We start from the raw sequence: 24,002 nt of genomic DNA, 5'->3' as shown, positions 1-24,002 counted from the left end.
TTAGGCAAGGCCACGTCCTGTGATCAGTTGATTCCAAGCGTTACTTCCCCGAAAGACGGAAGAGAGGGGGTCAGCTACGGACGGAAGCAACGGACTGTCGACGCGGCGAGTCAAGGCCGCAGAAGTGCTGAAGCTACTGCAACAACTGAGCGGCTCAACCAATAACCCAGCACACAAGTCAGATGACCGTGGTGAGCATATCGGGGGTTTAGTGAGGAGTGTGCGCACGTTGGGGTCCAGAGACGGCTGGCGTCAACAGCCTGCCGAACAACCTGACGAGCACGTATGTGCATCCGTCCCGCGACCCCATAATCCGACTGTCCTGACTCCTCCCCGACTTACCAGACTTACCACCGGACTTACCAGGGCCATAGCAACTACTAAGTGCGTCGCGTGTCATGACGTCTAATGCGGGATGCGGCGGAGACGCGTCGTGAGGTGTAAGGTCGTGTGGGCGTCAGGCTCAGGAGGGCAGTCGTGGCCAGGCCCAAGTGTCCAGAGCGCCGAGCCACTGGCATCCCGCCCCATTAGGCTGGGTATATCGCAAATATATCGCCTTGCTGTCGCGATCTGTCGGCGTCACAGTGACCTCCTTGCCACTGGCCGCCGGCATGGGTGGGAACGGATGCCCAGTTGTATGGGAGTGGGCGAGCCCGTGCCGGAGGACAGCACAAGTATCAGTGAACAAACAACACGCAAAGTTAGTGGTAGCACTCGTTCACGCTCGTTTTAGGTTCGGCTTCAGACTACTGCTTCATCATCGCCCAACTACAATATTAGATGTTGCGGTTGGTGTTGTTGCCCGAGACGGCGTCGCCGATCTTCTGGGTGGTCGACTTCTCCTGCTGAGGCTGGACAGCCGAGGCGACGGCGTCGGCCTTGTCCTTGACGAAGTCACCGGCCTGCTCGAGGTACGACTTCTGCGAGTCGGGCTTGGCGGAGGAGGCGAGCTGGCGTTAGCTGAGGCTCAAGTGGCTGGCCAGCGCGAAACTCACCTTGTCTCCGAGACCCTGGCGACCGATGTCAGACATTGTTGAAATTGAGGTGTTGGTGGTGGTGGTGGTAGAGTAGTAGTGTGCGATTGAAGGCGAGTGCGGGATGGAGAGCAGAGCACGCTGCACGCTCTGTTTATATACACTTCGAGAGTCAACGTCGTGCCATGAGACTGCCACCAGCCTCCACCAACTTGTTGCCACTCGGTGCATCGATGACGTTGGTGATGTCATCGCCGCGACATGTGCCTATCTCCGTCCCCGGCGCAGCGACGACCAGGCTCAACGCGCCCTCCGGCGAGCGCTCCGGTCACACTGGACAGGCCGATGACGCCATGCATATCCGCCGCAGTCCGTGGGAAGGGGTGAGAACGTGGACAATACTGAGGATGACACCGACGGCAGCTCATGACGACTGGGCGGCCACATGTGACCGACGTGGTCGGCGCCTGCTTCCACGTCGTGCAGCGGGGCGAGGTGGGCTTCCGGTGGCGGCAAGCGCGGCGCGTTCCCAAGCCGAGCAGTTACGCGTCGCGGCGCGCCTTCTGATAGGGTTGGTGGCATATGACGTGCGTTAATTAGCGAAAGAAGCTGCCCGGTTATGCGAGCCCTCGGCGAAGGAGCGAGTGTGCGTGATCGTGACGAGGCGCGCCCAGCAGGGGACAATCGAGCAATTCATGTTGGCGGTGGCGGGGGGCGGGGGGCGGGGGGCGGGGGGGGGGAAACGTGCTGAGAAGGACCGCCAACGTGCTCGAACATGAGCAGGACATACTTCCAACACGGCGTGGAGCGCATGAAGCGAAGAGGCGTTGGGTGCAAGATTAGACCCCCAGGCGGCAGCGGCTCCGCTTACTCCTTGGCGGTCGTTCCGCATGCCGGTTCAGTAGTAGCGGCTATCGATATCCCGCGCGCCGTACCTCTCGAGCTTCCACACACGGGTCGGTCTCCTGTACCCGTTATCAACCACCACTCACTCAACGATGGCGCCTCGATGGGATACATATCTCCTAATCCGCTAGTCCAGAGCCCACATGAACCTTACGAGATGTCGATAACCCACCAACCGATATCTAGGCCAGAAGCAATTTGGAGCGTTTGCTCTGACGTGGTTTGGAAGCATGTCATTTTCGTATGAGTTGTCGAAGCCCTCAAGGTGTCTCCTTTGGATGTATCACAGCGACTTTTGTGCGCCCTACTAATGCGATTGGCACCTCGGCGCTCGGGAAAATGCAGGTATGCATGTGTAGCGGGAGCCCAAACTACTCCTCCTCCTCGTCGCCTCCATCATTAACCTGTACGACACCCCCACTCTCCTTGATCGCGCCCATCTCCCGCCCGGCGCGCCGCAACCGCTCACCAAACGCCTTGCGCACCCCGGCATTACTCGCGGCGTCCCACACCTGCAGCGTCGCCTTGGACCCCGCGGCAGCGAGCGCGAGGGGCGTTTCGGCGTCGGGGCACCACCGCGCAGCAAACACCTTGCCCAGCCCGAGGTCGCGGTGCGCGACGAGCGACACCTCGCGCTTTCGGCCTGTCGTACCCTCGCTCTCGTCGTCGGCGACGTTCCAAATCTTGACCTGCTTGTCCATGCCCGCCGTGAGGATACACCCGCGCACGTGCGGGTTGATGTCCATGGCCGAGGCGGCGCCGTCGTGTGCCGACAGCGTGAACTTTGGCTGCGCGCCGCCGGCGCCCATCGTCCTTGCATCGTACGCCAGGATGAGGCCGTTCTCCAACGACACCTGATGTCAGCGTGCTTCATGACGGTTTGGCTCACATAGAAAGAAGTCGCGTCCCACGGGTCCCAGCGCACACACTCGATGTCCGCGCCCACCGAGACAGCGTATCCCTCGCCGTCCTTGGACTTGGCGTCCCACACACGCACTGTCCGGTCCCAGCCGCCAGAGAGGACAGCGCTGTCGGCTCCCGAACCTGACGAGCGGTTCCACTCAACAGCCTGCACCTTCTCACCACCGTGGATCTTGTCCCACGAGCTCTGAGCGGCCATCGGGCTCTCACGCGTCAGGTCCCACAGCTTGACCGTCGCGTCCGCGCTGCCCGACAGCAGCAGATTGCGGAACTTGGGCGTCCACGAAAGCGTGAGGACGGGCTGGACATGGTGATCGGGATTCGCAGCCGGCTGAACCATCTGCTTGCGCTTCTTCTTGCCCGTGCCCTTAGGCTTGGCCTGGGGCTTCTCCAGCGAGCCCGCGGGACCCAGGATCGCCTGGGGATACAGCCCATCGACGACATCGCAGTCCCAGATTTCGATCGAGGGGTCGAACGAACCCACCGCGACAAAGTTGCCAGTCTTGGACGAGTCCGAGGTGCCGGAGGGGAAGTCGAGCCATTCTACGCAGAGCGGGAACGCGGGCAGCATCAGGTCGTGGTGCGGGTAGAGCGACTCGTTGGCGTCGTCGTACACATGGAAGTCGAGGCCCGAGAGGTCGGCAGTCGTGCGCGCCGTGACGATCATGCTATCGGTTGCCAACAGCGCGAGCTCCTCCCGCTCCATCTCCTCGTCGTCCTCCTTTAGCGTGATGTATGGGTCCTCGTCGTTCGTGCGGTAATAAGACAGGCCCTTGACGTTGGCAAACGCGCCCATGGCTGCAGTCAGTGCCCGCCCACACGTCTTCGAAGCACAACTCACCTGCGCTCCCCGAAGGCTCATCGTCGTACTCGTCCATCTTGTATGCCGAAAGGTCGCTGGGGTCGCTGGGCTTGGCCGGAGTGTCGTCCTCCTCCATCTTATCGTCGTCTTCGTCCTCGTCCTCTTCCTCGTCGTCGTCCCCGGCGTCGTCCCCCATATCCTCCCACTCGCCGTCGTCCTGTTCCATCTCCATCATCTGTTCCTTGAGCTGCTCGAGTACGCCCGGCCCGCCGAGCTTGCCAACGCGCTCGAGCTCCGACTCGTCCAGCTCGTACTTTCGCGGCTGGAGGGCGGCGCGCCCGCGCGGGACCCACGCGAGGGACGAGATGAGCGTGCCGGACATGATTGTTGTTGCGGAATCACTAACTCTCGAAATCTTGCAGGCAAGGCATGCGAAATCTCCATCTTGATACCGATAGCACGTGACAAATGACGTGGGATGTCCTGGCTATGGCATTACGTCACTCCCAGCGGATTGGGCGAGTGAGGTTCAAGTCGGTGACCCCACTTGGTCTTCGAGGTAGGAGTGAAGTCCGTCACTTACCTCTCTGTCTTGAACCTACTCCGAAGCAGCTCGCAGCAATGGGCTTGTTGTCAGTAGCTCCATCGAGCTACTCCCAAGAGCAGCTCAACGCGCATCTTGTTTCACTCGCCACACTCCCGGTTACGGTCACCTCGCCCTCTGACCTTCCCTCCGACGTTCAGGCGCAGGATGACGACGACGATGCGCCCTTCTCGAAGAGCCTGCAAGACGCGCTCACACAGTTGACGCAGACCAAGCCGCCGACGGCCAAGGAGGTCGCGCACATGCTTACGCGACTCCAGGAACGCAGGCAGGACTTTGGCGCCTACTCGGCGTCCAAAGTCGACCGCGCGGCCGAGGCTGAGATCCTCACCCGCTCTGTGAGCATTATATGGGCCGAGGTACTGCGCGAGTTTATCGACTCGTCTCTTGCGCTACAGGACGACGAGGTGTGGTGGGAGCGAAGCATGTCGTCGCGCATCGGCGCACTCGTCTACCTCGTGCAATGTGAGCGACGCCACGGAGAGCGCTGACCTCAGCCATGCCCGAGCGTATCTGGCGCGTCATCAGCGCAGGTCTTGAGACGGAGAGCTGGCAAGCGAAAGTCAAGAGCGTGGACTGGCGCCGTGCGATCCACATGCCCTCGACATCAAGCTTGTCGCGCCTTTTCAGGCCGCTCCATAGCGGGGGTGGCTCCCAGAAGTTCACCGCCCAGCTTCAGGCTCTCGCCTCTCCACTCGTCCTTACAAGACGCGAAATGCTGTCCAATAGGCAGACACTTGGTGCAGCAGCGGGCCTTGCCGCCAGCCGGGTCGGCTTGCTCGCCAGCAACGGCCCCAATTGGTCGATCCAGCAAGTTGGCACCACGGCATCGTCGAACGACCTTGTGGACGAGGCGACCCGCATCTATGGCATTCTTGCGGACGTTCTTGGCATTAAGCCGGTCGAGAAGGCTGTCTCGTTCAAGGATGAAAGAGGGTCGAGGAAGTCTAAAAGATCTACCCAGCCTCAACCTGCCTCGAAGGTCACACCCGAGATGCTCGCCGAAGTTGTCACTAAGCATCTTCCGGAGATGCGCAAGGTTCTGCATAACACGCTTGAGGAGTACGGGCGACCAAACGTCTTCACCAGGTTCTGGTTTACTGTCCTCTTCCTCCCCCCTGCACTCTACTTCGGAGCGCGGTCAGTCGTCAATAACAAGGAGTGGATCACCGAGCAGGTCGTGAACGCAAAGGAAACGGTCAAAGGCTTCTTCGTACAATGGGTCTGGGAGCCTGTGGAGGACATATTCACCACCATGCGTGGTGGGGGTGAAGGTCTCTCTCTCGCTCCCGAAACTGTAAAGGCGGACGAGGAAAGTTTGCAGCGCATGGTTCTTGACTTTGGCCGTGACGTTTACAAGCTCGATGACGCCCAGCTCAAGGCCTTGCGAATCAAGGTAGAGGCGGGTGACATGGAGGAGGTCCTGAAGGCCTACGAGAATGAGATCCGCCAGCCTATCAAGTCGGCTCTCTTTGGCCATCTGGTCCGCACGCTCCTCATCCAGGTCCAGAAGACAAAGGTGGGTTGTCGATCCTCGCTGTAGCTCACGAAAGACCGACTTGTCCGTCGCCTTGCAAAGCCTCGACCAGCTGCTGCGCTCGCAACAACTGACCTTCGCGTTTGTTGGTGTGGCGCCCTCGGTGCTCCTTCTCTACGGTATCTGGGGTTGGTTGAGGCGCCTCTATGTCGGCGAGGGCCGGAAGAAGGGTCGCCGCCGCCGCTACTTCCACAGCCTGCGCGCGATTGAGGAGCTCCTCCTCAAGGCGCCAGAGGACGACGTCCGCATGTCTGACAAGGACCGCGGCCTGCTCATTGTCACCACCTCGGGTCTGCGCGTGTGGGCGGCGGGGATCGGCTCGGGGGTGCGCGAGGTGAGTTTCACGGCCGAAATCTGCTGGCCCATGAAAGGACGCGCGTTTCCGACATTGCGTCTGATCTGCTGGGCAGGGCGCGCGCCATGTCATGCGCCTGCCGCGCGCTGGGCTTGCCCCGTGGGGTGATCAGGGGCGGGGGGCTGGTCGTCGATCAACGCTTGGGAGTATTACTGACAGGCAGGCATTCCTGGACGACTTGCGGATGTTTGAGGACCAGACGCTTACGCGGGGGGACAAGCTGCTGGTTGTGCAGAGGATATGGAGGTGCTGGGGTCGGGATGGGAGTGGAACGAGCTCTATGTAGAATCCAAGCGCCAAGCAGCATAGGTATCAATTTATCAATGGGAAAGTGGGAATGACGTCGGCGTTGATTAGAAGAAGGAGGAGTTGCCTGATCTGGGAGGTATTAACGCGGCGAGAATACATTGGAGCTTGGAGATTAGCGGGATCAATTCAGTTAGTGGTGGTCGCCACAAGAGGAGGAGAGGCTGCCCAACCCCACAACATGGACCCTGGGCGCATGGGCGCCGTCGCCTCGGCCTGGCCGCCTCCGCCTCCCCGTATGGCCGCCTATGCGCCTGTCCGCCTGCCGCCTGTGGCCCTGCAGTACCCGGCCACACCACCCGCCACTTCTTACTCATTACCCCCCCCTTCTGCCTTCTCATCACCACCGATTCCTCTGTCCACCCCATCTCTCTGCCCCCTCTCCCCCCTCTCCCCCCTCGGAGACACTCACACTCTCAGCCCCCACATCTAGCAGATCCTCACTCGGTCGCCTCCACGTTCCCGTCTCCGAGCGCCCTCTTCCCCCCCCCTCTTCGCCCCCCTCATCGCCACCCACTCGCCGCTCGCAACCGGGTTGGTCGCCAAGAGTAACCTCCACCCATTCATTAGCGTTATCAACCCCACTGCCGCTCCCGCTCCACCTAGTCTCGTGAGTAGCAGACTCCGTTCGATCGAGATATGCCTTTTGGTCCGTCGAGCCGGCAGGATTTGTCTAGCATCGTAGAGTCACTGGCACTGTCCCACACCGTGGCTGCCGCCACCGCCTTCCTCCGCAGCGCCGATGGCTGGCTGACGGATGTCCAGGTCCCAGTAATCGCTTGCACAATCGCTCCTTCCTTGTCTCCTGTTTCCTGCTCGGCGTAGCAGCTCGCCTTCGGCGCTCATGGACACGTCGACCATCTCCTTTTCGAACGACGTACCCGACACACCACGCACACTCTCTGCATCCCCTGAGCGTCTCGAACCTGGGCTCCACCACACGCGTCTCGTCGAACAGGTCGTGCCGCCCACCAAAAACCAGGAGCTGGTGCAGATTGACAGCAGCAGCGCTGTAGCATCGCAATCCGGGTCACGCGCCGCCCGCGGTAAAGCCATCTCCCGCCTCGCCAAGATGCCAGTCAAGATCGGGCGGTACGAGTTCATCTCGGCTGTGCCCGGGGCGTCGGCTGCGACCTCAGCAGCCCCACATGCAATCAAGGTCGTGGGCGATATCCACATGCGTCCCAGTGACTTTGACTCGGGCGACGGTCCGTCGACTGTGTTGATTGTGTTCATCCCGATCCTCGTGGTCGTTCTCACGGTCCTTCTGGGCGTGCTGATCTTCCTGATCGCTCTGCTTTGCATGAAACGGCAGAGAGGCATTCGCCTTGCTGAAGACGGCGGGCCTCTAGACCTTTCCAAGGGCGACGGTGTCATCGGTGAGGGCGGAGTAGAAGGTGTGGAGCAACGCTGGCTCGAGACTTGCGATCCCGACGTACGGGAGGCCTACCTCCGAGCTAAAGGTGAGTTGGCCTACCTTTCCCCGAGATAATCTGCTGACGCGCCCCAGACTGGCAAGGCCAGTACCCGCCCTCGTCTGTTCCCACAGACATCACCCTGTCCCAGTTCCTCTCGATCCAGGAGAAGGGCGTCGCTGCGTGGGCATTTGAGCCCGACTACGAGGAGAACCTCTCGCTCTACGTCCAGTCGCGCACCGAGATCACCTTCCTTTCTGACGGCCCCGGTATGCCTGTCCGCGAGGGCGGCGGCAATTCGGTCATGGCCAACTTGCCACTTCCCAAACTCAACGAGGTCTACTACTGGGAGGTCAAGATGTACGAGAAGCCCGCGACTACCGAGGTTGCCATCGGTCTGGCAACCAAGCCATACCCGTCGTTCCGCTTGCCTGGGTGGAACAGATTTTCGGTCGCCTACTTCGCCTCGGACGGCTTCAAGTCGCACAACTACCCGTTCACAGCTTCCTCGTACGGTCCTCCTCTTGCCGAGGGTGACGTCTTGGGTGTGGGGTATCGCCCTCGCACGGGCACCGTCTTCTTCACGCGCAACGGCCGCAAGCTCGAGGACTGCTACACGGGCCTGCAGCGCCTGAATCTGTTCCCCACTGTTGGTGCCAATGGCCCCGCCACTCTGCACGTCAACCTTGGCCAGGCTGGATTCGTGTTCATCGAAGCCAATGTCAAGAAGTGGGGCCTTGCTCCGATGACGGGCACCCTTGCTCCTCCACCTGCGTACGGTAGCGAGCGCGGCAGTATCCTTCTCGACGCAGGCTACGGTACCCCCGGCTCAAGCCAGCCCAACCTGAGCGGCATTGGCGCTCTGCTTGAGGCTGCTCGTAACCGCGCGGCGGCCAGCCATGGCTCTTCGGGCACCACCCCCATCCCTTCTCGCTCCGTTGCCCACGCCGCATCTACTCCTCGTTCGTCGAGGCGGCATCGCAGGAACAACTCGCACCTCGCTCCCAGCCCCTTGCGCGACGGTGACAGCACGCATCCCGCGGAGGCCTCGTCATACCGCTCCCCGACCGATACTCCGCAGATCGAGGCGCGCGTGCCTGACGTTGAAGACCTCGAGTCTGAGGATGACTCGGACGACGACTCCACTCGTTCCCCTCCAAACCCGCCCACACCCAATGTTCTCGACATCTCAATGAACTCGCTCCGTGGTGAGCAGTCTTATTTCCACCGTCGCTCCAGTCCCAACGCTTCAGTCACGAGCGAGAGCGGGACCCACGAGAGCGAGAACAGTGGCAGCACCCTGCGGCCACGCGCGATGCGGCGCGAGCCCAGCCTTGGCCCGCCGCAGGACTCGCCTCCTCCACCGGGTTATGCCCCCCTCGACCCGCACGTCTACTCGGCCGGCCTGCCCGCCGACTTGCCCGAGGAGCTCATCAACCAGGCGATTGCGGCCATGAGCGATGCGTAAGTATGCTGGAGAAGGATTTTGTAATGGACGGGCTGACGCCCAGGGGTCCGTCGACGCCGATCCCCGCCCGGAGTCCGAGCCCAGCCCCACGAGGGCGGCTTGGGTGGTTCCGCGGTCTGACAGGTGGAGAGTAGCGGCGGATGAGTGTACGATTGTGTTGTCCAGTGTCTCAGCAGCATGCATGTGTGTTCGGATCATGCGGAGGCTTTGGGGCTGGTGGCGCGCGCCGCTTGCGTAAGGGCGAGGCTACGAGGTTGGTGGGCGTGCTGGGCTGCTCGACACATGCAGATTGTGAGGGTGCGGTGGTAAGTGGATGGTCCCAACGTCCCGAAGCAGGATGGGAGCCGAGTGCACAGCTCCACGCCTCGCGACCGCTTCCTCTGAACAACTTGACAACGACAATACTTGAAAGAGTGCTGCGGAAATCTCATCCACGGGTCTCAGCGTCATCCACATCAGCGCCACCTCCACCTCCACTCGTCTCGCTGACTTGCACATTACTCATCGCCACTTTCGCCTCCACGGCTGCATCAGCTCTCCCAGTTCCCAGAGTTCCGAGCGCCAAGCCGCACAGCCCGTCTGCACTCCAAGGTGTGTCGCCTGTGGCCACCCAGTACCGTGACAGCTTAGCCCACTTGGCAGGCAGCACTGGAATCGATTGGCCGATCGATCAGGCACGGCGTGGTGCGGGAACAGCTCAACCACGCGCCCATAAACGCGACTTGGATCTCGTCATTCCCTCTCTCTGATAGTCTCCTCGCCATCCATCTCCCACCCCCCACCATCTGTCTACCATGCCGCACCACCGGCACCACCAGTCTTTCTCGCGCGCCAAGCCCGAGTGGCTCCAGCTGCTCGAGGCTGAGCTGGCCCAGAACCCCCGCTCCACCGGTATGTCACAGATCCACGGCCGTGCTGATGCCAGTCTACTCGCTCGCGACCGTGCATGAGGGTGCGCCGCGCGTGCGCTCGGTCGTCCACCGTGCATGTGAGTGAATGTCCAGTTGACGAGGGGGTTTACATGTTTGCAACGCTTGAATCGGCTCGACACCGTATCGCTCGTTTGCTGACTCCGGATTGCTGAGCTACCTTCCGCTATCTCCTTTGGTGTGCAGGCGCTGACATCAGTCTCCCCTTCTGGCCTTCTCCTCACTACGACCGACTTGCGCATGCCCAAGACGTCGCAGCTCGCTGCTGAGCCTCGCACTGAGATTGCCTGGCTCCTCCCTACTCTCGTCCAATTCCGCGTCACTGGCCGCTCGTACATTGTGCCGGCCAGCGGGTCCGGCGGCGGCAGCCTCAGCCGCAAGAACAGCCAGCTCAAGGTCACGCCATCGCACTCCAGCCCACGCAACCCTCCCTCGTCGCTCCGCCGCTCGCCGTCCAACGCAGCCAGCCAGGCGAGCTCCAGCACGACGTTGAGCCCACACCCCACCCCGCCGATTAATCTGGAAGAGGCGAGCGGCTACCCGAATTCCACGAGGGAGAGTGTCTCGAGTACAGCGACGAGGTCGAGTCTGTCGAGCACGTCGTCCCTGACGCCCAACGACTCTCCGGGCGAGAGTGCGCCCGCCAGCGGGACAGCCTCAGGCACACTGTCGCGATCCAGTTCGAAGCAGGGTAGACCTAGGCTCCAGCTCACTCCTACGCCCGGAGACCTTTCGCCCAGCGACCGCCCGGCCTCAGGCTACATTGCGGCGCCGCGCTCGCCGCGCCCTTCGCCTCCTCTCTCGGCTTCCAGCACAAGTTCTCACCCTCAATTCTACCTCCGCCCCAATGTCGCCCTCAACCCGGCCGTCACACTCGGCGACTCGGACGCCTTCGCCATCCCGTCGCTGGCGGGCACGCTATCCGCGCTCGTGAGTTGGGGTGTGGCGCCGAATGCGCCCGAGTCGTCGCCTTCGTGGTGGGAGGCGGAGCGCGCTCGGATCTGGGACAGCCTCAGCCCCGCACTGCGTGCAACCTTTGCTCGTCCCGCTCCGCCCGGCTCGACGCTTGCCGACGCGCCCAGCCCCGAGACATGGATTACGCGCATGGAGGCGCATGCCAAGAACCCCGAGGAAGCTAAGGGTCTGACGGAGGCGTGGGAACACTTCGCTGTGATCGCGCTCGCGCCGGAGCGCGTGGAGATGCTCGAGCTCGCGTGCGAGCCGCACCGCCGCGCGTGCTGGGTGCGCGACGGCGATTCGTGGGTCAAGGAGGAGCTTGTGCCTTGAGCAGTGAAAAGGGCAGCGGTAAACGTGAGTTTCCTGGGGGCAATAGTAGCTCATTCTCCCGTAGATCGCATCCCATGGCAGTGGAAGGACGCCATAATTCAGCATGATGGATTGAGCTACTCCCTGCAACTGACCTGCATGCTGGAATTATGACCCTAGATTACTGAGACTGAGTTTACACGGTGGCCTGTAACCACCTACACGGATGGCCTGTAGCCGCCTAAATACTAATGGCCTGTGAGGCGGGATAGGTCTGATCGTCATGTCGTTACTGTGGGCTATTGGGCGTGCGCCGCCTGTGGGGAGTAGGTGTGGGGGCTCCTGGGGCTGGGCGGAGCAGATTGAGGTCGCTGGATCGGCGGTGGGGTATCAAGCGTCGCGTCGCGTTGGAGTGACGCCGAGCTATTAGAAGTCACCATGTACACGGTGCTCGGCGTGGCGGGGTTGAGGTGCACGACACTACTGCCTTGTCCACCGCCCGTAAGCTCCGTGACCTTGCTCGACGTGCTGTGCTCGCTGCGCTTCTCGTCCTGCGTCCCGCTCCCTCTCCCGCTGGCCTCCATCTCCCACTCCTCCGGCGGGAGGCGGTTCGTAAACGGCCGCTCGTGCGGCAGCCGGTTCGTGAAGCGCGGCTGGCGGCGCGGCTGCATCGGCTGCCCGAACATCTCTTCAAAGTCGACCGAGGACCCGATATCGATCGTCGAGACCTGCCCGTGCTCCCGCCCCGGGAAGTAGGAGCGGGGCACGCGCGAGACCCGGCTCTTGGCGGTGGGCGGGTTGGTTGCGTGGCTCCACGCCGTGCTGGACATCATGGCTTGCCGGCGCGCCTGCGAGCGGCAGGAGAGGATGCCGAGCCCGATCGCGCAGAGGAGGACGAAGCTGCACAGGGAGGACATCTGGGGTTAGTCCGCGAGGGGAAGGGGGGGCAATGGGGGAGGAGAAGGAGAAGGAGGGGAGGGAGAGGGGAGAGGAAACTTACCACAGCTTGGATGTTGAAGGCGGCGCGGGAGAAGACGACGGGCCGCATAGTGAGGTTCGTCGAGGCCCCGTTGGACCCGGGGTCGATCTTGGCCCCGATCGCCGTGCATGCCGCCGAGGCGTAGGAGAGCGCGAGGTCGAACGACGTCGCGTTGCACCGCATTGCCCAGCATTGCTGGCGTCAGTGGGAACATACTGATGGGAGCGGCGGTCTGCCGCCACTCAGTGGTCCAACACCCACCGTCACAGCGCCTTGGTACGCGTGGTTGCTGCAGAGACAGAGGTAATCTTGGTTACTTGCGCAAAACCCCGCGTTCGCAGACACCATGCAGCGCGTCACGCAGCCGGGGATGCCCACCATGCCCGCGGGCACGGAGGCGTACTGCCGCTTGAGGTTGGCGTGGTGGAGCGCGGGGCTGGCGTGTGTGTCGCCGTCGCCGTTGCCGTCGGGGGGTTCTGGGCCGTCGCCGTCGGGAGAGGTGGTGTAGCTCGGCAAGACGTACGCGTCCGCCGCAGCATCGTACTGCGGCAGCGGGATATACACTACGTCGGGCTGGCGTCAGCTTTTCGTCTCCCCTCCCCGTCTCCCCGTCGCCCCGTCGCCGCCGCCGTCGCCGCACTCACGTCCTGGAACGGCGCCATGGATGTGGATGTGGAGAATGCGAGTGGCGAGATACATTGTCCATCCTCTGCAGCACCAGCACCAAAGGCCCCCGACCCCCGATCGGATGCACCGGACGTCGCGACATGCGGATCAGGAATGGCAGCAGACATTGTGGCGGCGAGTGATTTGCGCCACTATTGTGCTGGCGCCCGTGCCTGGATACACACGCCACCGTGTGCTTCTCCGCCGCCGCCGCTGCCGCCGCCACACACATGGGTGTGGGAGTGGGTGGTGTGATCACGGAGGTGGGGGGTGGGTGGGGCGCGGCGAGAGGGGACAACAGCTGGCTTGATGCTTCAGCGAATCTGGGGGCCGAGTCATGCTGGAGAGTTGTGCGCGCTGTGTCATGGCACTCGCTTGGTGACTCCTCAGATGCATGATGGTGACTCGATGGCATGTCTGTGCAGTGGCGCAGTGACTGTCGCAGGGCCCGAGCTTGCACTCCTTCCCGGCGGCACCATGCGAATAACCAGATTACTGGATGCTCGAACAGACGGCCACAATGGTGCGACGAGCACATGCGCGCATCTCCGTGTGCCGTCCAGTCATCGGCGCTTTCTCCAAGGCCGCGTGTTCATGCTGCGTTGAAGGCATGCACATGCATCGCGCACTATAGTACAGGTCCAGTGTTCCCAGTGTTCCAAAGGTACAGGTTAGATGGTGGCCCACAGGTGGGCCGATGTACAAGCTGAGCTGATAGCGCTCTGAGCACCACCAAGTGCTGATAACCCAGCTGGCCGACAGTCGCATCAGCGAGCGATGTGTATGGCTGGAACGTCGCGGAAGGATGGCGTCCAGATCGACGCCACGGCCCTGCCGCACCGTCGCAGTGCGAGGGGTGGCGCAGCGTGGCGTGAGGTGCCTCGATGGGCTGGGCCAGCGCCTACTTGGCCATGATAGCCGCCATCTCGCGCTCGTCGGCGGCGTCGATGCCCTGCGCCCGCGCCTTAAGGCGGAGGTTGCGGTCGAACGTGACGAGCAGGACTTGCGTCGGCACGCCGTCGACGGGCCGCGCCTGGCCGAGGAGGGCGGAGCGGTCGACAAAGTGGTCGCGCTGGAAGGCGGCGACGTTGAGAATCATGTCGTCCATCGTTCGCACATTCTCGCGGCTGTGCAGGTCGAGCGTCTCGGCGCGTATGAGGAGGTCCGTGAGGTAGTTACCGCGCGATGTCTGGATCTTGAGGCACAGAGCGTGCGTGCGAATGCGTGCTTCGAGGTAAGCTACGGCGGCGGCCGCCTCAGTGCCCAGCGGCGGCGGGTTCTTCGACAGCCCGTCCAGCTCGGTGACGACCGGCAAGGGGACCACGACGGACCACTGTCCGCCCTCGACGACCTTGGAGAACAGGCTGAGCGAGGAGAGCAGCACGTTTGTGTCGAACACCAGAATCGTGTATCCCGGCACAACGTTGTGCGTGCTGCGCACGCGACGCGAGCGTGGCACCTTGGGCGCCGACGGCGCCGACGGCACCTGCAGAATGTCGCGGAGATGGCGGCGGCGCTCGCGCAGCACCGCGAGATCTGGGTCCTCGTCCTCGTCTTCGGACTGGATATCCTCCTCGCTCGGCACAGTCTGCGGCGGGCGTACATGGCGTGCGCCGTTGAGCCCCACTTCACGCTCGCGCGCCTTGCGCTCCTCCTCGGCGTCAATGGTGGCCGCCAGAGCGCCACGGATGACAACCTTGCCGCCCTCGAGATCGAAACCGTCCACGTGGGATGCCAAGGTCCCAGCCGCCCACGCGACACGGCGACGGCGGCGATCGTCCACGGCCACTGGGCCATCCGTCAAGTCTGCGCCCTCGACCTCTTCCACTACGCCCTCCGTGATGTCGAGCGCGGCATCAAAGCTCGCCAGCAACACGTCCATCTCGCTCGTGAAGCGCTCGCCGACACGAGGCATCGCCGGGCCACCATTCGAGCTGCGCGAGTTCGTCTTGGCCTTCCAAAATCCGCGCTCAAACACGCGCCGACCGACCCACTCCATGCCGCGGATGACCCAGTCTTCTGGCAGCGGAACACCGCTGACAAGGCGCGTCTCCTCCGATACTTCGATGCGGAGCGAGTTGACGAACTCGGCTAACCGGCGCCAGGGGATGGCAGGGAGAAGCGGCGCGCCTGCGATGGGGTTGCGGAATATCGTCGCGAGGAACGTCAACAGAATGGCGAGGTACGGGTTGAGCACCTGGTGCAGACCCTGCTGGCGGAAGGGGTGGACGAAAGTAAACTCGAGTATGGCAAAGGTGAGGGTGAGGGCGTTGATGAAAGTCGGTGGCGGCGGTGAGTCCGATGCAAAGGTCGGTGGGGTTTGCGGCTGGCTCTCGTCGTCCTGGCAAAACTCGTCCTCGTCACCGTCGCCGTTCTCCTCCGTCAGAGCTTGGCGGCGGCGTGCAGCACTTTCCTGCGCTAACCCCTTGCGGATGATGCCAGTGTCCGAGCCGTACTGCAGCACAGCAATGACGTTTACCACACCCATGAACAGCCAGTCGACTTGGGTGACGCATGCCTTGCGGCTCACGCCGTCGAGGCTCGCGTCTTCTTCGAGCCTCTCCATGAACCGGCTCATGACTGGGACAAAGTCGTCCAGCTCGATGCGCGTGAACAGCATCCCATGCAGACGGACGAAGAGGTCCATGGCCGTCGCTTCCGGCGTCGATCGCTGGAACTGCTGCGCCGTATCGAAGAGCTGCAGCACCGACTCGCGCGCTGTCTCAAATGGGTGTGAAGCCGCGAGACTCTTGGCAAAGTGGTACAATGCGCGCGCTTCCTGTCCACGCACATCGCAGCACAGAAGCGCGAGATGGTGATGCAAGCGCCCCTCGCCCGGCTTCTCGGAGATACCCACCGCGTACCAATCGCGCGCAGTCGTCCTCCAAGTCTCCTTGTCCTCAACGTCCCAGTTATCGGCCACCTCTTGCCCTATACTGGCCGTCTCGACCAGTGGTTCCTCATCGTCGTCGATGCGGGCTTCCACCGAACGCTTGCGCTTCGGCGCTTTAGACTCGATCGAGCTTGCCACTGCCATGCGGTAGCGGGCCAGGTCGCCCAGCGCCTCGATCCACGCCGTCCGGAATGCGGACATGATTTGGTCCTCGAACAGCTCGGTGTAAAACTGATATGCGTCGTATATGAAATCAGTGAGCAGGTCGAGAGCGATGGGGCTGTGTGAGATCCACGCGAAACGGAGCCGCTCGAGAATGGCATGGAAGCCGGTCTGCCACAGCCGTACGGGTATGTTGTACTTGACGGGTAAACCACGCAGGTCGCGGGGCGATTTGGGGTCAAGGGCGAGCTTGAGAAAGTTGGAGTGATATTCGGCAAGCTTCTTGTGCTGAGCTATAAGCTCGGCCCAAGCAACGCTTTCTTCGGACGCGCTGTTACTGTGCGGCGGCAGTGGCTTCTCGATCAACCAGGTGATCCCTGCCTCGGGATCCGCCTGCATCTTACGATGTATGGCGGTGAGGGATTGCTCTAGGGCTCCGATGTCCTTGTACGTGTGACGCAGCAAGTTCTTAGCGCCCGAGTCGCCCTCCCCACGTCCTCGCTCGCGGTCCTTGAAGCTCTCGCTTCCCTGGCTTCCACTGCTTCCTCGACTGCGCGTGTCCGATTCTTTGCGTTTTTGGCTTGAATGGACGCTTCCCCGTTCACTGCCTTGTCGGCGGCGCTCACGTTCACGCGCGCGATCAGCCTCCTCCTCGGGAGTGCGCATCTTGGGTGACGTGCGGCGCAATATTGAAGGCCGCACGGGCACAGCAAGCGTATCGGCGGTCGAAGGTGCATATGGCGGCGGGGCGTTGAAGGTCATGGGGTCATGGACTGCGGGGTCGAACAGCTTGTGCGTCGAGGGGCCTGGCCCATCATGTCGGCGGCGGGCGTCGTCGGGAGGGAGGGATCCCCGATGCCTGGACACAGGCGTGTGTATAGATGGTATGGAAGGGGCGTCGAGTTTGGGCGAAGCGGGGTCGAACAGAGCCCGCCGAGGCGATGGGACAAGATCGCGCCGCTCCTTGTGTGATGAGAGGGGGGATGGGGTAGGGATTGGCGGCGCGATCGCTGCCTCTCGTCGGGACGGCGCCGGTGCGCGGGGTACTGCTGGCCCCTTGGACGGGTCATACAGATGGCGAGATGTGGACGCCACGGGCCCGCGGTCAAACTCGTCAACCTTGTGCCTGCGTCCATCGTCGCGCACGCGTGGCCTGGCATCAGCGGACGCGGGCGACATGACAAACCGAGCAGATGATGACGGTGGCGGCTCGCGCCTGTGCGTCGACTGGCTCGAGGTCGAGCCTTGGCGGGCGCGGGATGGGGGTGTATGCTGGCGCTGGAGGGCGGCGATGCGGCTGGTGATCTCGTCTGCGGCGCTGTAGCCCGTGGTTCGCGTAGGCGGCGCTGGCGCCACCAGGCGTAGGTGCGGGTCGATGGGCTGCGGGCTCGTCGTCATGCGAGCTCGTAATTCCATGAATGCAGGGGGGCTGCGGGACACGTCTTAAGACCGTCTCATGGCCAGCGGTGGGGAATGGAGGACGATGGGGCACGGTGTGGTGTGGTGAGGGGTGTGGGTGTGCTCGCCGTGTGAGAGGGGGGTGGCGGTGGGGGAGAGGGGGGGGGGGGGGTGAGACTCGCTGTTGAGGAGAGGATGCGAGGGATGAGATGAGAGTGGTGAGAGGCCGAGATGTGCGAATGTGATGTTGATGTGTTGCGAGTTGAAGAGAGGATGAAGAGAGAGAGAGAGAGATGGAGAGAGATGGAGGATGGGCAACGAGCAACAAGTCGACGGTTGGCGATTGCTGCTGCTGCGGGACCCTGCGAGTCATCATCCCCCAGACTCAGGGTCCACTCGTCTCCGCAGCTTGTCAGGCCGCAGCTGCGCATGATTCAGGCACACGAGGTACAGGGGGGATGGCCTGCCACGTGGGTCATTAGCCCTCTTATTAGCACACGTCGTAATACATTTCGTATATTCCAAATTGGGACTGTCTCTGCTGTATTAAGCATACACCGTGGCATCCCATACCCCCCCGCATTCTGACAATTCTCTCGATCTCTCCAGATCTCTCTCATCTCTCATTCAACAACGCAGTCACGCGCCTGGTGGCCTCGTGGCCTCGTGGCATCGTGGGGCTCGACATGCCCTTGCATCTCGCAGCTCGCAGTTCCGCAATTTCGTTGGCTCCACACCTCTCTCTCCCATGTCGCTGCGAGTGGCGTCACGCGCATGTGAGACCAAAGCTAATATTTATTTATCCATCTACATCATGTCCACGATAACACTCATATTTGGCACATCTGCAGACAAATTCAGGTATACAACACGAGTAGCGCGTGCAAAGCAATATCAGCACTACGAAATGTACACCTTGCGTAGTCGCGAAAAGGCGCACGTCTCGCCTGTGCGGGGGCAGGTCACAACGTCAAAGTTGTTCTTGGCCATCTCAGTCAGGGCGCGGCTGGAATACACCGACCCGTTGGGGAATGCCATCGGCTCGTTGTTCGAGTCCATGACGTCGCCGCTGATAGCACATACCAGCGTCGAGTTGACATGGTGCGCCATCGGCACTTCTTTGGCCAGCACGCGCATGTCCTCGGCGCATGTCGGGCAGTCAACGACGGCGATATGCTGCGGCACAGCGGGCTCATCCTCGTCCACTTCGGGAACAACCGCATGGGGAGTCGCACGGCTCCGGCTCTCCTCAAGCAGCGTCCCGATCGACGAGACCGGGGCACCGGTAAGCTCGGCCGCTGGCGGGATGGGGAGGAGGGGCTGCGTATGTGCAGGCTGGTGTTCCTCCTTCGCGGGCATAAGCGGAGACGAAGGTGCGCACGCTGGAAGGCGAAGTGACGAGAGACCAGCGGAGAGTGATAGGGCCAGCAGCGACTGCGAAGGCAGCCCATAGATCCCTAGGAAGGTCTCTCGGAACTCCTCCCGTACCTTGTTCCACCGCGACGCGTCGTATAGTTTCTACTGTCAGCTCGTGCACGCTGATCTCGCTTACGCGGTAAGCCTGAACGCCGGTGGTCTCGCCGAACGCGAGCAGCGTCATGCTGCTCTGCAGCTGAGGCATGTGGGTAGCAGCCCACGGCGCGAGGTTCTTGCGAGCGTACGCGATGGCGCCTGCTGTATCGCGCCGTCGGCACAGCTCGATAAACTCTTGCGTGCGCAGCGTGAACTCGAGGTCGGACTGTTGTCAGCATACAGCCCACGTCCGTTATCCGCAGCCTCCAAAGCCATGGAGTAGTCCCACTCACTTCCTGCTTCTTGAGTGTCCCGCGATTCTCGCCACACCACGCCAGCGCTTCGGTGACCGAGTGCTTCTCGAGGAGCGCCGTCTCGATGCGGACGAGCTCAGCAAACAACTTGATGTCAACGAGAGACTGGTGTAAGTTGGTAGTCTCACACATACTCACTTCGATGCCCTGCGATGCGGCGAGCGTCTTGGCCGTCTTCATCCGCCCCGTCCGCAGAAGGTGGTCGACAATGTACCTGTCCACCGTGCGGTCTCCGGGGGCACGATTGTTCAACGCAGCGCTGGCCGAGCTCGTGCTCTTCTTCTCAAAATGCTCGGTGATTTCAGCCTTGGCCTTGGCTCTGGCCTTGGCCTTGAGCTTGGCAATCTCCTGCTCTTTCTCATCAGCCCCGTCGACCTCCATGGCATCGTCCTCACTCCCGTCCTCCCCGTCCTTGGCCTCTAGCTCTGATTCTTCCTTCTTGCCTGACAGGAGGGCCAAATCCCGCGCCCTCTCCGCCTCCTTCTCGGCTTCGCGTGCATGCGCGGGCGCCAGCAGCGCCCCGTCAATGTGGCTTAGGCGCTCGCGGAGCACAGCGGCGCCAGGCGCCCCAGGTGCGGGCTGGAGGTCGTCGAGCTTGCGCTTGAGACCGCGCACGCGTTCGCTACACGTGTCTAGGCGGGCTAAAGTCGTCTCCTTGTCTGCATCGGTGCCAGTGAGGTTCCTGAGAAGGTTGGCGAGTTGCGTCTGGTGTCAGGGGGGTGGGGTGCCGGGTGTGTGGGGTAGGAGGCCAGGGCGGCGGGGCGGTGTTATCGTGGTGGATGCGGGCGAACGCCTTGCAGCATGGTGTACGCGTGCATCGCACCCGTCTGCAACACATCGGTTTCCCATGCTGGGATGGAAACCCGACTGTCTCGCCGTATCCGACGGACAGAGTGCTGTTCGACACCACAGCCGAGGCTGGTCCGCAGCAGGACCAGCGCATCGCTCCGAACTCACCTGCACCACGGTAAACTCTTTCTCGACCTGTCGCTGAGCGCTACGGTGACTGCGTCGAAGGAGCTCGTAAGGAGTCTATCATCAGCCTTCCATCGCCTTGGCCACCCGCCCACCGTTGGAGACGGGCCGGACGGGTGGCCCTACCAGCCAGAGAGTCTAGCAATGGTCGGGCAGCACACCACTCACGCGCACAAGCGGCTCCTCGAGGAGCAGCGGTCCGTATATTCCTGTTGACGGGGGCATGGTGATGGATGGCGATGACGAGGAAGAGGGCGGAGATGAGTGGCGCGGGTGGAGGTAATGGGGTGGAGGTGGGTCACGTGCGGGGTGTGGCGGATCTGTGCTGATTGCAGTCGTAAGTAATTTGCGCTTTCCCAGCTTGCCAGAGTCGTGACTTTGTTGCCAACTCGAGCTCTTGGAAGCTGGCGCGTATGGGACAACTGCCATGGATGGGTGCTGCGATCTGACGCTCGGCGGAGTGGCCGGAGTGAGGAGCTGTTCCGCTCCCACCGGCGACTGATGGCATATCGCCCGCCTCATCCTTCCGCGCTCCTCAGAACACCACTATCACAATGCCACCAAGTGAAACATGTCTTCGGCCTTCGGCCCAGTGGACAGCGGCCGGCGAAACATCGTATCGCATTGTCGTCACCCCGAGCTGCCTGTCGACCGTCCCCGAGCCACACCGAGACATTTGCTCCCGCCTGACGTCAACGATATACCGGCACGGATTATTCCCAGCGACGTCGCTTTCTCTGTTCTTCCACACCACAACTTCTTTGGCACAATGGACAACTCTGGGCCGCTCGAGAGGGGATCGCTCCCCTCGAACATGTTCGAGATGGACGTCGTCAAGGATGCGCTGCAGCGCCGGATCGATGCTGGTGAGTCGAGGGGTGAGGGGTGAGGAGCGGAGGAGGAAGGAGGCGGCAGTCTGGCTGCGCTGGCAGCTTGAGATGGGATGCGACGCGGCGCTGACACCAGGCGACATTACGCGCGAGGACATCGAGACGCTGCGCAAGAGCTACACTTGGGTGTCGGCGTGCACTGCGATCGGCATGCTCTCCGGCCTGCCGATGTACATTGCGATGGGGCGGCGTGTGCCGCGCCTCTCGGTGCCGTTCAAGATCTTTTGCGCGAGCGGCACGAGCATGATCAACACGTTTTTGGGGTTCACGATCGGCGGCGCGGCCGCGAGCTGGGAGGTGCACCGCAAGATGCCGGATACGCGGCGGTGAGTGGGTGTGGGGCAGGCGTGAGATTGGGAGAGCTCCGTGGCCGGGGGAGGAGGTGCACGGTGCTGGAGATGAAGAACAGGAGGGATAGTGATAAAGCGAGCCGACAGTTGTCCCGACTCCCGCTGACATCAGCAAACTCGCCGTGTTCGAAGAAATCGCGCTCGACGCGCGCCGCGCCATCGCCGAGCACCGCGCAGGCATCCCGGACGGCACGGTGATCAGCCACCGCGCAGGCGTGCCCATGAACGACCAGTTCACGCCGCCGGACGAGGTGCGGCGGGCCGCGGGCAGCGAGATGGACCGGCGGGCGCAGGACGGCGACGACGAGCAGGCGCGCAAGCGGCGCGAGTTTGAGGACATGCTCGAGCGGGAGCGCAAGGGCGGCTCGGAGAAGAAGTGGTGATCTACATGCACATGCACATACACATGCAACATATTAGGCAGTGGCATGCTAACGATACGGAAGTCTATGAATGAGGATGGCAGCCTACTTCGCAGGCTCGGGCTTCTCGTCTGGCGTAGCGGGCGATGCGCGCCGGCTCTTCTCCTTCTTCTCCTTCTTCTTCTTGCCTGCGGCCGACGCGACGAGGCGCTCGAGCTCACGCCGCTCCTCGGCGTCCTCGTCGTCCTCGATCGACTTGAAGATGTTCCCGATGGCCATGATCGCCTTGGCGCGGCGCACCGCCAGGTCCTTGGAGATCCCGGGCTCGTGGAGGACGGCGTCAATCACAGGCCCGAGGATAGTGATGACCTCGATGCGCGTGGCGCGCCACGTCGTGAGCAGCATCTTGGCGCTCAAGTCCTCGGCGAGCGCGGCAATCTCCTCGGGCGTCGCCGTACCCTTGGCCTCGAGACGCTCCATCTCCTGCATCGCCGCCTGGACGTTGAGCGCACTGGACAGCATGCCAAAGCTCTCCTTGACGAAGCCGCCCTTCTCCTTGAGACGCCCGAAGAAGCCTCCGCCAAAGTACTTTTTGCTCTTGACAAAGTTGCCCGCGCGGGTGACGTAAACCGTGCCGATGGTGTGCAGGAGCTCGACGCCAAAGCTCTCGAGCTTGAGGTCCTCGGCTTCGGTGCGTATCCTCGCCTCGAACGCCTTGGTCTCCGGGTCGTTGGCCTCACCGGGGTGCTTGGCGTCGACGTACGGCCGGATACGCGTAAGAAGCTTGGTCGTGAGGTCCTTGATGCGGGTTTCACGGCGCTGCTGGTTCTCCTGCTCGAGCGCCTCGAGCTTGGCCTTCTGCTCGGCCGTGAGCTTGGCCTTGCCCGCCTCCTTCTTCTTGTCGGTGGCGGACGCCGAGGCGGGCGTCCCGACGGTCGAACCAACGCCCGAGCCGGCGCCCGAGCCCTCTGCTGTGACGGGCTTCTGCTCAGCTGCAGCCGCAGCCTCAGGCGTAGTCTCAGCCGCGCCAGTGAACGCAGGCTTGGTCGGCGACGCAGGCTTGGCGGCCGGGGGCACCGAGTCGCGCTTGCTTGGCGAAGCAGTCCCAGACTTGCTCGGCGAGCCCGGGCGCTCCTCAGCCTCGTTCTTGGCCGCCTCCATCTCGGCCCGTTCCTCCGGGGACATGACGACGTCCATCGTGCTCGTAAAATCCTTGACGAGCGCAATCTCGCCAATGTAGTCGACAAAGGCCTCGCCGCCAAAGAGCTTGGAGAAGATGGCCTCGGGGTCCTCCATCGCGCTCTCGGGCGCATTCATGGCCTGACGCCCGACCTTGTCGTAGAATGCGCGCTGGTCCGGGTCGCTGAGGATTTGGTACGCCTCGCCGATCTCCTTGAACTTGGCCTCGGCCTCCTCGGACGGGTTCTTGTCTGGGTGCCACTGATGTCAGCGCAGGTCAAAGGTGTGCGCAGCGGCAGCGGGTCGAGCGGGGCAGGGCGGGGGTAGACACAGCTAAAGCCGTGCAGGGTGGCTCAGGTGAAGTCTGCCAGCATATATCCAGCGCCCGGCGTCATGAGCTCGTTCAATGCTTGGTACGCATCCGTGAAGATGGAGATGGGGAGGAGAATGACACTCGAAAGATAAGCCGGGTGGCGACGCACCTTGATCGCCAGCTTACGGTACGCCTTCTTGAGCCTGTTGTCAGCGCTGCCAGACTCGCGCGCACTCAATGTCGGTAGCCTCGGGCTTGACGCCGAGGAGGTCGTACAGCTCCGTGTCCTTTGGTGGCATGGTGATGGATACAAGCAAACAAGTGGATGAGGAGGAGATGAAAACAAAATGCACAGCAGTTGTGTTGGCAGTGCAGAAAGAAGGCCAGGGGCGAGAAGCGGAGGTGCCTGCGCACGCCCGGCGCACGTGGCTTTGTATTGCTATAAGCATTACAACTCCTAATGCGTCGTGGCTTTACTCAGATACTCAAAGCCGCTTGTTTGTCGGCACTGTCCGTCGCATCTCTG

At 62.4% G+C, this 24,002-nt stretch overlaps 10 protein-coding genes across 10 annotated transcripts; 4 read left to right on the top strand and 6 right to left on the bottom strand.

The window, feature by feature from the left end:
- Positions 1-776: 776 nt before the first annotated feature.
- On the bottom strand, positions 777-1,031 carry COLE_01976 (uncharacterized protein; the record flags this gene model as incomplete). Its single annotated transcript, XM_018420273.1, has 2 exons — positions 777-950; positions 996-1,031. 2 exons carry the CDS (start codon positions 1,029-1,031, stop codon positions 777-779), a joined length of 210 nt encoding a protein of 69 aa, XP_018280757.1.
- Positions 1,032-2,251: 1,220 nt separating this feature from the next.
- On the bottom strand, positions 2,252-3,985 carry COLE_01975 (uncharacterized protein; the record flags this gene model as incomplete). Its single annotated transcript, XM_018422498.2, has 3 exons — positions 2,252-2,734; positions 2,770-3,599; positions 3,643-3,985. 3 exons carry the CDS (start codon positions 3,983-3,985, stop codon positions 2,252-2,254), a joined length of 1,656 nt encoding a protein of 551 aa, XP_018280758.1.
- Positions 3,986-4,224: 239 nt separating this feature from the next.
- On the top strand, positions 4,225-6,385 carry COLE_01974 (uncharacterized protein; the record flags this gene model as incomplete). The annotated part of the gene is made up of 4 exons (XM_018422499.2): positions 4,225-4,672; positions 4,705-5,726; positions 5,761-6,078; positions 6,263-6,385. 4 exons carry the CDS (start codon positions 4,225-4,227, stop codon positions 6,383-6,385), a joined length of 1,911 nt encoding a protein of 636 aa, XP_018280759.1.
- A 1,197-nt stretch (positions 6,386-7,582) lies between these two features.
- Positions 7,583-9,288, top strand: COLE_01973 (uncharacterized protein; the record flags this gene model as incomplete). The annotated part of the gene is made up of 2 exons (XM_018420272.1): positions 7,583-7,868; positions 7,916-9,288. 2 exons carry the CDS (start codon positions 7,583-7,585, stop codon positions 9,286-9,288), a joined length of 1,659 nt encoding a protein of 552 aa, XP_018280760.1.
- Positions 9,289-10,082: 794 nt separating this feature from the next.
- Positions 10,083-11,504, top strand: COLE_01972 (uncharacterized protein; the record flags this gene model as incomplete). Its single annotated transcript, XM_018422500.2, has 3 exons — positions 10,083-10,179; positions 10,214-10,276; positions 10,417-11,504. The coding sequence occupies 3 exons, from the start codon at positions 10,083-10,085 to the stop codon at positions 11,502-11,504; spliced, it is 1,248 nt and encodes a 415-aa protein (XP_018280761.1).
- A 278-nt stretch (positions 11,505-11,782) lies between these two features.
- COLE_01971 (uncharacterized protein) lies at positions 11,783-13,256 on the bottom strand (the record flags this gene model as incomplete). Its single annotated transcript, XM_018425230.1, has 4 exons — positions 11,783-12,400; positions 12,484-12,657; positions 12,724-13,035; positions 13,107-13,256. 4 exons carry the CDS (start codon positions 13,254-13,256, stop codon positions 11,783-11,785), a joined length of 1,254 nt encoding a protein of 417 aa, XP_018280762.1.
- Positions 13,257-14,029: 773 nt separating this feature from the next.
- On the bottom strand, positions 14,030-17,599 carry COLE_01970 (uncharacterized protein; the record flags this gene model as incomplete). The annotated part of the gene is made up of 2 exons (XM_018420739.2): positions 14,030-17,336; positions 17,370-17,599. 2 exons carry the CDS (start codon positions 17,597-17,599, stop codon positions 14,030-14,032), a joined length of 3,537 nt encoding a protein of 1,178 aa, XP_018280763.1.
- An 882-nt stretch (positions 17,600-18,481) lies between these two features.
- COLE_01969 (uncharacterized protein) lies at positions 18,482-20,607 on the bottom strand (the record flags this gene model as incomplete). Its single annotated transcript, XM_018422501.2, has 6 exons — positions 18,482-19,099; positions 19,134-19,319; positions 19,387-19,512; positions 19,546-20,112; positions 20,365-20,439; positions 20,551-20,607. The coding sequence occupies 6 exons, from the start codon at positions 20,605-20,607 to the stop codon at positions 18,482-18,484; spliced, it is 1,629 nt and encodes a 542-aa protein (XP_018280764.1).
- Positions 20,608-21,151: 544 nt separating this feature from the next.
- Positions 21,152-22,005, top strand: COLE_01968 (uncharacterized protein; the record flags this gene model as incomplete). Its single annotated transcript, XM_018422502.2, has 3 exons — positions 21,152-21,248; positions 21,349-21,598; positions 21,735-22,005. 3 exons carry the CDS (start codon positions 21,152-21,154, stop codon positions 22,003-22,005), a joined length of 618 nt encoding a protein of 205 aa, XP_018280765.1.
- An 84-nt stretch (positions 22,006-22,089) lies between these two features.
- COLE_01967 (uncharacterized protein) lies at positions 22,090-23,775 on the bottom strand (the record flags this gene model as incomplete). The annotated part of the gene is made up of 3 exons (XM_018421232.2): positions 22,090-23,424; positions 23,646-23,679; positions 23,711-23,775. 3 exons carry the CDS (start codon positions 23,773-23,775, stop codon positions 22,090-22,092), a joined length of 1,434 nt encoding a protein of 477 aa, XP_018280766.1.
- Positions 23,776-24,002: the final 227 nt, after the last annotated feature.

Source organism: Cutaneotrichosporon oleaginosum, assembly GCF_008065305.1.
Source record: "Cutaneotrichosporon oleaginosum strain ATCC 20508 chromosome Unknown ATCC20508_contig02, whole genome shotgun sequence".
Lineage (NCBI taxonomy): Eukaryota > Fungi > Basidiomycota > Tremellomycetes > Trichosporonales > Trichosporonaceae > Cutaneotrichosporon > Cutaneotrichosporon oleaginosum.
Note: the sequence above shows the minus strand (reverse complement) of the source record. Positions and strands in the feature narration are given on the sequence as shown.